The sequence below is a fragment of the Chanos chanos genome, chromosome 9, assembly GCF_902362185.1.
Source record: "Chanos chanos chromosome 9, fChaCha1.1, whole genome shotgun sequence".
NCBI lineage: Eukaryota > Metazoa > Chordata > Actinopteri > Gonorynchiformes > Chanidae > Chanos > Chanos chanos.
The window spans coordinates 11,740,157-11,750,511 of NC_044503.1; the positions used below are offsets into that span (position 1 = coordinate 11,740,157).

The 10,355-nt window shown below is 39.1% G+C and overlaps 1 protein-coding gene across 2 annotated transcripts; it reads right to left on the bottom strand.

The window, feature by feature from the left end:
- Nucleotides 1–21: 21 nt before the first annotated feature.
- mapre1a (microtubule-associated protein, RP/EB family, member 1a) lies at nt 22–4,137 on the bottom strand. 2 transcript variants are annotated; one of them, XM_030784007.1, is made up of 8 exons: nt 4,068–4,137; nt 2,778–2,900; nt 2,187–2,332; nt 1,457–1,652; nt 1,325–1,366; nt 810–922; nt 437–589; nt 22–318 (listed from the first exon to the last, which is right to left on the bottom strand). In XM_030784007.1, the coding sequence occupies exons 2-8, from the start codon at nt 2,896–2,898 to the stop codon at nt 268–270; spliced, it is 822 nt and encodes a 273-aa protein (XP_030639867.1). In that variant the 5' UTR covers nt 2,899–2,900; nt 4,068–4,137; the 3' UTR covers nt 22–267. The 2 variants fall into 2 exon arrangements, with proteins under 2 accessions (XP_030639867.1, XP_030639868.1); XM_030784008.1 differs by lacking the exon at nt 1,325–1,366.
- Nucleotides 4,138–10,355: the final 6,218 nt, after the last annotated feature.

The window sequence follows — 10,355 nt, forward strand, 5'->3', positions numbered from 1 at the left end:
ACAAAATTTCACAGCCGTAAATGTAATTACACTAATATCTTTAATAATTACAATATTTTTTATGAGTTTATCAAAATACTCTATTAAAATGTTTTGAATCAATAAGAAATATAGAAAATTTGATGGTGTAGAAAAAAAACTTTTCACTGCAGGTCAAAGTCCAAAAGACAAAGAACCAAAGGACAATGCATCAAGGCAGTACTGTTGGAGAACTTGTGTCAAACAGAAAAACCTCAATTTAAGGCCATGATATCGATTACTGACTGATCAAAATTCCTCTGGTGCAGCGGTTTCATCTTCAGGGATGACAAAACCTTCCTGTTAGAGAAAACAGGACATATGATTATTATACTGTACAAGCAGACACTTTACATAAAAAAAAAAAAAAAATACAAAAAGTTTACGTAAAATATAGTTTTTAAATGGTGACACTCACATCTGTGGCATACAGAATATCAATAATCCTTTGCATTGTCGGGTCACCCTCCTCCTCTTTCTCTTGACAGATAAGTTCAATATTTCTTAATTTTCCAAAGTAAAAGTCCCTCTCTTTTTCCAAATCCTGAATGGTGGATCTCAACATATTGATCTAATGACGGAGAGAAAAATGATTTAGAAGGTCAAATGAAAAGAGAACAAGAGATCTACACTGTATAAGATGACTAATCACACAATCAATAAAAAAAACAAAAAAACATTCATTTGACATACAAAGAGAAGCTTTGAAATAGCTTATTAGGCTTGTTTTAAATAGACTTTGGTTATGGCTAGTTATAAATGACAGTATCATTATGTGAATGTTGCCTCACTTCTTGGATAAGTTCCGCCTTGTCGTCATCTCCGGACCCGCCCCCTGCTCTCCGTGCTGAGGTGGGTGTGGTCTTGGGTGGAGCCTTGGCCTGTGTCACTGGTCGCTGAGGGGCTGAAATTCAGAGGGAATGATAACTAGGCTATTCATATCAACCATACCCCTTTAATACCCTAGTTTGTACATGGCAGCTGTAACTGAGGCATTGAGCTATTATAGAAATGTAAAGCATTTAAGCCTATGGCTTCTGCTTGAGCATGAAACAACATGTGCAGTTTTAAATATTACAAGAAACCAAACACTCAGAGATAAATACTTGCCCAAACACCAGTGATATTTGACTAAGGTGAATGAAGACTGTTATCTTGTTCAAATAAGCCAAAAAAAAAAAAAAAACCCACCCCTACCATTTAAGTGCTCAGAGAGAAATGATGACTATCCCCAAGTGTTGTCATAAAAAGTGCACATTAACCTGACAAAACCTTAGCCCAGCTCACACATTATTAGGCATCTTACCAACTGGGAGTGTTGGTTTGACAACAGGTGTGGGGCCCTCCTCTAAGATCGAAAGAGCGAGGACAAACATGAGGCTGAATTGGCACTGGTTTCTGTAATAGCCAGTAAGGAACACACTCTCCTCTAACTAACCTGTGCTGACTTTCTTTGGTTTGCTGGCCATGGTGGGGGCAGGGGTTGACGCAGCTGGCATGTCCTGACCCTGGCGGGCGGCCACAGGGTCGTAATCTCTCTCCTCATAGTTGGCATCAAAGAACTTCTTAAACCACTGCAGAAACTCAAAGTTGTCCTGAAATTTGCCTTTAATCAGCTTATCGACGGGGATAACCTGGACGGAGCAGAGCGAGTATTTACTGAAAGCATTCGCTGTACGAGCGAGTCTGAAAACAGTCAAGACAACAACAACAGTCTGAGAAAACAAAAAGGGCAGTGGAGGTGACAGGAAATTCATGAGAGAAAATGAAGTTGTACACAATATTCAGCGTGTGTTCTTTTAGCCCAATGCGGTCATTTTGCAATCATTTTCCATTTCGCATGTAAGTACTGGTTGCAAAACAGCCTACATTAAAATGGTCTCCTTGACTCTCAGAGCTAAGTAACACAAAGAGTACGCTGTGATTTTTCGAAAATGTTTGAATGAAACTTAAAACTTTTTAAAGATGCTGTGCACTTTAACTGAAGACTACAAAACATCTCAGATCAGACAGTTCATTTTCCCTTTGAAAAATAGAAAGAGGAGGGTAAACATGAGCAGTGAAGTAAAAAAAAAAAAAAAAAGCACAGAACAGATGAGTGGGGAGCTCTATGACCATTTCCATTCTATGCACAGACTCTGGGAGCCACAAATGAAATGTCCACGTACTTTGTCAACCCCAGTCTTCTTAAAAGCAGCTTGGAGGATTTTGAAGTTATGAATATATTCATGCTCCAATTTCGCCTGGAATTTGACTTTCTTCAAAGGAACACTTGACGGGAACAACATATCCATGAACTGACAATATGCTGCCCCTGAAATCACAAACATAACTGGACTACTTACAAAAAAATACAAAACCAACAGAAGGCCTGAGTTAAATCTACTTTCTCTATGTACAAAAAGCCATATAATGTTTTATAGACACAGTCAATGTAAAAACTACATGACTGTCACGGAATCAAACCTTTATGCCATCTGCATGCATTTGTGTGGTCATATCATGCAAAACTATGTGAGTAGTGTTTTGCTGCAATTAGGACAGGCTTATGGCTTGAATGTAGCATACTAAATGCAGCCATCTAAATATACAGCCAATTACTCATTATCGCCAATTAGCATTACTTCACTAAAATCCATAAACTGGGTAATAGATGAGGATCTATTCATGAAAGAGAGGATGTTTGTTTAAGGTTAAAAGGAGAACAGCTTTTACTGTCCCTAGTGTAAAGAGGCAGGGTGAAGTATGGGTTGACTGACCAGAACACAGCTGCTCAATCTTAGAATGGTTCAACTGAAGAGACTCGTTGATCCATGCCAGCATATCATGTCGACTGAGATTCTCACTGGTCGATGATGTAGCATAGACGTTCACAGCCATGGCTAACAAGGGGGGAAAAAAATGATGTAAGAGAAAAGTCATCTAATGTGCTGTGGCTGACTCAGAGAAACACTCATCAACTGAGCATGTCACAGACACTTGACCTCTTATCAGTTAGTCACACTCTCGACATTATAATGTAGCCACTGTTCTCCTATCTGTATGTCGACATTTGCTGTCAAGAAATTTCGATGGCTGGTCGAGGCATTTCCATCGAAGCATCGAGTTACTTAGTTCACCACTTGAATGCTTTACGGCACACAGTAACGTAATTAATTACAGTTCGAGGGTATATGAACTTAACTAACTGTTGCCCTGGAAGGAAGTACGTAGCCGAGCATTTACTTCAACAAGCCGTAACTTACGTGCCTGTCCTATATTGTATGTGTATTGTTATGCCTAGTTAACGATGTCAACTAGACTTCATCACTAGTACTGATATCCACGTGTAAAGTGGTAATACATGCAGGCAAGTCTGGAGAATTTACAAATTCACTGCATTAACAAACTAACTTCCGAAACAATCAGCTTGGCTTCGTTGTTTGGCTCGAACGTAACATTAGCCAACTAACGTTCTGACCAACTAGGAGGCTAGTGTGGAGAGCGGGGAGCAACATCAATTTTTACATTAGCCAGTATGGATTCCTAACAAACAGATATTTAACACCTAAATACTTCAGAAAACTTAACTTGTCGCAAGTAGTGGTTATCTGCCTAAAAATACCGTTGAATTATATGTATGATTAACCTATCTAGTTTACGCTGGAGTTAGCTAGCTTTGTACGGTAGAAAAGACCTCCCAATTTTTTTAGACATGTGTTCTCCCTCGACCATCTTATACCTCGTATTCGTACCGCAAATAAGCCACAAAAATATATTAAATCTGACAAAAGATGTCATTAAAAGCTCGTTTGAGAATCTCAGATAGTCACCTCGCCAGCCTTAGTTAGTTACTTTGAACATCTTGACCCACACAAACATTAAATAAGTTAACCTACTTGCACACTGTGAAGCTAACTAGCTGTTACACTCTGGAAAATCTGTGTACACAGACACGTCGCATTCTGAATAAAGTTAAAGTAAAGTTTGAACTAACAGAGAGTATGTTGCCACAACCAAGTGTGAGATCACCTAGCTATCAAAAGGAGGTTGGAAAACTTTTCACAGACCTGTTGAACAGAGTTAAGCCGTCGGAAATTCACTCGCCGGCGGGTAATTTTGTACACAGCCGCTGTCCCGGCCCCAGCCCTTTCCACGAGAACTGTTCCGGCTCATGACCCTCGCTATAAATATCAAAATAAAGGTTCCAAAGTTGTTAGTCGCGCATATTCAAAATCGCATAAAAAGACACTATTTTAAAAACTGCGAATATCTGCATTGCTTAAAACTAAAATTATAGAAAGGGGAAATAATGAAGGAAAGAACCAAGCTTTTTCGGTAAGTTGGACCTCAGTAAGATATGCCAATTTATGATAAGAGGGAATGTATTTCCTAATTACCCAGAGTGAGTTTTATTGCCTTTTATCCTAAACTGCCATATCTTACTGAGGTCCGACTTAACGAACAAGCTTTGTTTCAAGGAAAACTAGTGTAAACCTTGTTCTTGAATTCCAGCGGAAGACTGAATAATTTCCTAAGCCTTCACATCTACCCATAATCTGAAACTTCTCTTAAATGGATTTTTATAGTCTTAATAAGAGGGTCATATTAATTTTCTTCACAAATATTGAAATAGAGACAGTTGTCAGGTGTATGAATACCAGCTGAAGTAACTGTTTATCCACCATCTCTTTCTTGGACACGAACATAAAAAAAGTGTCCTTGTTTTATATGATCTATTGTGTACACATATTATTTCATTGGGCTTAAATTCTCAAAGCTGTAATTTGGCAGCCCCATTCTCCTTTGTGTCAAAAGCAACCAGCTGACCCTGGGCATCCACTCTCTTAAAATACTTAGAAGGACACTTTGATTCGAAGAAGCATTTACTCATGCATTTTGTCTGACAGGTACCTGAAGACTTGAGTTGTTATTGTCATTAGATGAACTTTTTAAATCCCTGAAATCAAGATTGTGTCTACAGAGAGTAGCATCAGTAAACACCTGAGAGCGCACTCTTGTCTGCTAGAACTTAAGATGAAGAGGAAGAAAAATTAATCATGGAGGACTGGACACAGCAATGAGTGGGACCGACAGGCGACCAAGTGACCATACAGACTACACTTTTATTTACCTCAAGGATTAACAGTCCAGATTCTCTTCATAAATTAACATCAAGCCCATGATTTGCTGAATGTGGTGTGTCAGTACAAGTTTCAAAGTTATATTCATTAGGGAACGATTGCAGATGAGAGACATTAATCGTGAGTTTGTGAAAATTCTGTTGTACAGTTCTCTCCCTGCTTGCTGACCATTACAGAGCTGACCAATAAAGCAACCCAAAAATCAGGTGTTTTAGGGGAAAAGATACTTCAAATGAATCCAATAAAGTTTCAAAGTAATTCTCATCCTTATATATGTTCAATAAAAGCAAAAGATGAAATAATGGTTGCTGTATTTATTATGTGTAGTGTTGTTCACGATTACTTGTTATTTTCATAATGTTTGGTGAATCAAGTGTTGAATGGAAATGTTAGTTCGTTTAAAGTTTGTTTTATCCTCAGGATGAATTCTATTTCTCCCAGGGTTTTAGTTTCCGGGACTTTTGGGAGGCAGTCGGAGTTTGATGATTTGGTTTAATGTCCAGCTTTTTTAGTCCAGGGACTTCCTCCCCTGCCTGAATCATTCGGAACACCTCCACGAAAGACAGTGAGGCCTCAGGTAGCGATTGAGTATCACTGTTCAAAGGGGAAGACGCTTGTTCGCCTTTACAATGCTCCGAACTAGGATCTATGTTGTCTCTGTTTATGTCCAGACAAGACTGATTCTGTCCAACTTCAGCACTTGGGTCCTGTCTAACTGAAGATGATATGGGAGCTTGACAAGTCTGCCACTGCTTGTACCCTTCCAAGTCAATGGGTTCGATGAACCTGGAGGATTGAAAAACTGGCATTGGTCATAAACGCAAAGTAATGCTGCATCAGCTGTAGTTGATAGTTGCAATTAACACTTATAAGCATAGGTGATTTAAACGAACCTGTTATAAAAGAACATTTTAAGCTTCAGGGTCTCTTCTGGATTGTCGCCGAGGTTACTGATAGTACTTAAACCTCTCTGAAAGCTGGCATTGCTCTCGAAGTCGTATGAATCAAATCTTTCGTAAACAGACTCCATTTCAACACAGCATTATCAAAACCAGAATCATTTGGACTGAAATACGTAACTGTTTGTTCGTTCGAAAGCAGAGGATAGTAAAAGATCGCCTATTAATGTCTAAAATTTGGTTCGAACTCAGTCATTTACGTCCTAACGCGGTTTCTACGCTTCCGCACCCGCCTACTTCAGACAATATGTAAAAAAAAAATGGAGTCGAATCGAACGGCAACATCCAAAAATACCCCATCTAGCGGACACGCAAGACATGGAGCGTAATGGCAAATCCATAGGATTTCAGGGCCGAAAGGCAGTTTTAGGCTGCTCGTTGTCTCCATTTTTTGATGACTGTTTTTCACTTTGAATCACTAGAGAGTAAAACTAGTTTTCAATGGAGAACACTGAAGTGGAAGAAATTTTATTTGTAAATGAGCATGTATTTAATTATAGGTTCACCATGTAATTGCAAGGGAATGCACTATTACATATGGATCATCCTTCCTACAGCAATAAACTGCATACATATGCAGTTTTCGTGTCTTGCAATTTTTGTTTAATTTCTGGCCGCTGCCAATAGCCAGTGCACTACATCAAACAAACCACTGAATTTAATGACTCACAATACTTTACACTGACAGTCCGCCTTAGTAATTTCACTAAGAACCAGAGATGGAAAAAGTAAAAGCAGAAGTACTCTTGCTAAAAAAAAAAAGTACAGTAGAGTTAAACTGACCAGTGTAAAGTGTAAGTGAGTGCCTATTTTATTCTTACTTAAACACTTTTAAGGAGGGATATTTTTATTCTACCTAGAGTGATTTTTTAGCAAAAGCACTTCTGCTTTTACTTTTTCCATCTCTGCCAAGAACTGAGCAACTAAAAAACGGATTCCCCTTCAAATTATCTTGACCTATGGATATATATGAACGACGACATATGACCAGGATATTTGAATCGATCACCAGCCCGATCCAAATTCAGAAATGACTTTGATGCCTTTTGTTATTATAATAGTTACCGCAATTTTCTCATTCTGTGCAGAAAAAGTAGAGTGGCAAGTTATACTCCGGTAATACCGAACATGTAACATTTTTAAATGCTGATATTTCATATGGCACAGTTAATGAGATAGGAACATTCAAATAATAAAATAACTATTTTAAATAAAATACAGATTATCGCTCAATTTACCCCTGGATTTGTATATTGCATAGTAAAATCGCGCAAAGTCTCGCACGCGTCTTACCATTGTCGCGATATGTCATAGCTGTCCTCACTACGTAATGTGCCGTGCTGCTTATGGCGGCGCTGGTGACAGTGCTGAAAGCTGTTGGGGTAAGTTTTAAATTATTTCGGGGCGTGAAGTTTAGACTTTAAACGTTTTTTGTGAAATATGCTTGTTTATGTAGCCGATGCTCGTATTTAGAGCCATTTGTAGTGTTTCACTTATTTAATTTTACGGCTAGAATGAAGGCCTGGGTGGGGGCAGTGTTTCTTCGGCTTTTTTGTATCTGGCTAATACTTTTTGTAGCCATCACTAATCAGAGCGACTACGATCTTTACGGTCATTTTTCGTTGTCCTTCGTATCTTTATTAAAATACCAACCGTTCACGTTGACCTTTTTAGTTTGAGGTAGTCGGACGACAGTGTTAATTTCCTTGTTTTAACTTGGACGATTTGAGGACAGTTAACGTTAGCATTTTGGCTATGCTGCTTGTAGCTGTGAAGACGCGTCACACGCGTTGTCTTTGTTGTCCGTGGCCCAGTGTTGGCATTTCGTAGACATTGATTTGCTGAATCAATTAAAAAATAATCTGTTTTTATTTAGTGTACACCGAGAATAAACTGTGACAGACTGTTATGCAGAGTATAATTTCACCGTGTCTTTAGATTGGATTGACCGCTTATGTCTAGTTGGGGGCCTTTGGAATAACGTGGTTAGCCAACGCCAGTGGCTTAGTGAAATAGCCAGCCAAATAGGCCAGGTTGTTTGGTGAATTAAAGAGTATCTGTAAGTCAGGCATAGGAACTCGCCTATAATTTCTCCCTGTTGCAGAGTTATATTCAAAACATTTTAGTTTAATTTGGTCAGAGATTCTCATTTTTAATAATGCGAATATCTGTGACCAACGAGGCTTGCCTGCTGTCAACGTTTAATGGCATTTAGGTTAAACGGGACTCTGGAACGTTTGAGTTCTTCCTGAACAGTTGTGTTTTAAGGCCACCTACTCGATCGTATATCCACATGTTTTACCATACGTCTGTATGATGATGAAAATGATGTATTTATCATTTCTTTTGTCGGCAACAGTCATGCCAGCTGAAACCGTGTGGCTAGTGACCATAGCTGTGGCGCAGCCGTGATGTTCAAATACTTTTCGATTGATCTCGTGCCGCTTGCCTGGGTGGAAAGGGAAAGGGGTCGTAGCAAGTCAGCACTAAAATCGACCAATCACTACCATAGGCTACAGTGGGCGGTCTTGGAATGCAACTGCTTTTTGGACTGCGTCACCCGCAGCTAAAAGCACGCGCTACTGAAGGACAGTATTGTTTTTCTTCGCTAACAAAGTCGTTTCCCAACATTCTGCGATTTTATTCACTTACACTTAATGTTTATTTACTTAAAGGTACATGTCTGAAATTAGTAGTGAAACCTCACTAAACAATCAGTTGTTATACGGTTCTCTTCGAATGGAGGTCTTTGTCAACCAAAAAAGAATTAGAATGGAATATCAAACCTTAATTGGTTTTGATATATTTAATGTGTATGGTCTCTCTCATAGTTCAGTACTTGTGACTCAATGACAGCATGTTGTGTCTTCCACCATACTATGTGGAAAAATCCTCATAAACACTATACAAATACATTGAACTGAAAATTTGATTTAACCTGATGGGGATGAAGTCACCTCATTTGGGTACCAGAAGTGTAATCAGTTGTGTGTCTCAAGCGAGTCTATGGTCAGTACAAATATGATCCTACTTTAAGCCTTAATGGTCATTTGATTTGTTTCAGGTTTGGGTCTTGCAAATTTGTAAGCATGAAGAATTTACTTTCAGATGGTGTCTTTGAGTTCTGATAATGAATAATGCTTTCAAAATTATACATTATGACATTTAAAGGCATACTTGTCCCATGATATTCTACGTTCTACCTGCCTCTACTCCTCCTTTAAGGTGAAATTGAGTCCTCCTCTGCCCTTGTTTTTATCCTTTGAGCGTCTGTGTGGTGGCTCTCATTGCGAAACTGCTCGTCTAGATTAAGTATCACTTTGTAAGTGTAGCGGTGTCTAGCTCACCCACTGACAGAAAAACATCAAAGCTCAGCTCATCGGAAGAGTCCATTCGGAACTTTTTACAGAGCCATCTTTCACAAGTGTCGTCCAAAAAGAACCAAGTAGGCATGTGCTGACCTATATGAAGTTTTCAGTGAAACAGCCTCTGATTTTCAGTAGTGTTCCATAAATATCGTCTTGACTGCTACGCACAGGGACTTGTTGTTGATCCGTCCGACTAAGCACACGCAGTCAGTCAGCTGGTGTCACAGCCCGTGTGCTAGGACAGCTGGGGGGGGGGGGGGGGGGGGGGCTTTATTTTTAGGCCAGATAAGACTTTGCACAAATAATATGGAGTTTTATTCAAACAAAGGGAAAATGGCTGCTGTCTGAGGACTAGCTCACAGACAAGTTCGTACGATTGATCCATATTAGGAGGTATTAGTTCTAAGTGAAAAACTTGCAGTCATTGTTGTAACAGTGCACAGTGTAGATGTGGTACACAAGATTGGTGCTTCATTGGGTGTAGCTTGGGCATTTAATTGAAATCCTTAGGACTGATTTGTATGTAAGTATGTATGCTTTGTATGTCTAGCACTGTGGAGGATTTGACATTTGCAGTTGTAAATGGTTATCAGTGTGAACAGGTTGATCATGCTCTGAAATTGATTTATGCTTTTTTTTTTTCTCTCTCTCTCTCCCTTTTGACAGTATGAAGTGAAACAGAACTGATTTTGTACCACCTGAAACTCCTACTTCAAGTTCAGATCACACAGAGGCAACAAATCAAGGAAAAGAACACCCTGAAACATTGCAAAGCTGCAACAAGTTACACAAGAAGGAAGAACAAACAAACAAACAAACAAGAGCTTCAATTTCCGAGGAAAACAACAATAACCAAACCAAGCAACCAAAGATCTGTGTTTTAGAGA

Excerpts from the sequence above, each read along its gene's own strand:
- mapre1a (XM_030784007.1), bottom strand. The coding sequence starts at position 2,898 with ATGGCTGTGAACGTCTATGCTACATCATCGACCAGTGAGAATCTCAGT. Across the intron at positions 1,367-1,456 it reads ACCAAAGAAAGTCAGCACAG|AGGAGGGCCCCACACCTGTT; the intron begins GTTAGTTAGAGG and ends TTTCGATCTTAG. Across the intron at positions 319-436 it reads ATATTCTGTATGCCACAGAT|GAAGGTTTTGTCATCCCTGA; the intron begins GTGAGTGTCACC and ends TTTCTCTAACAG.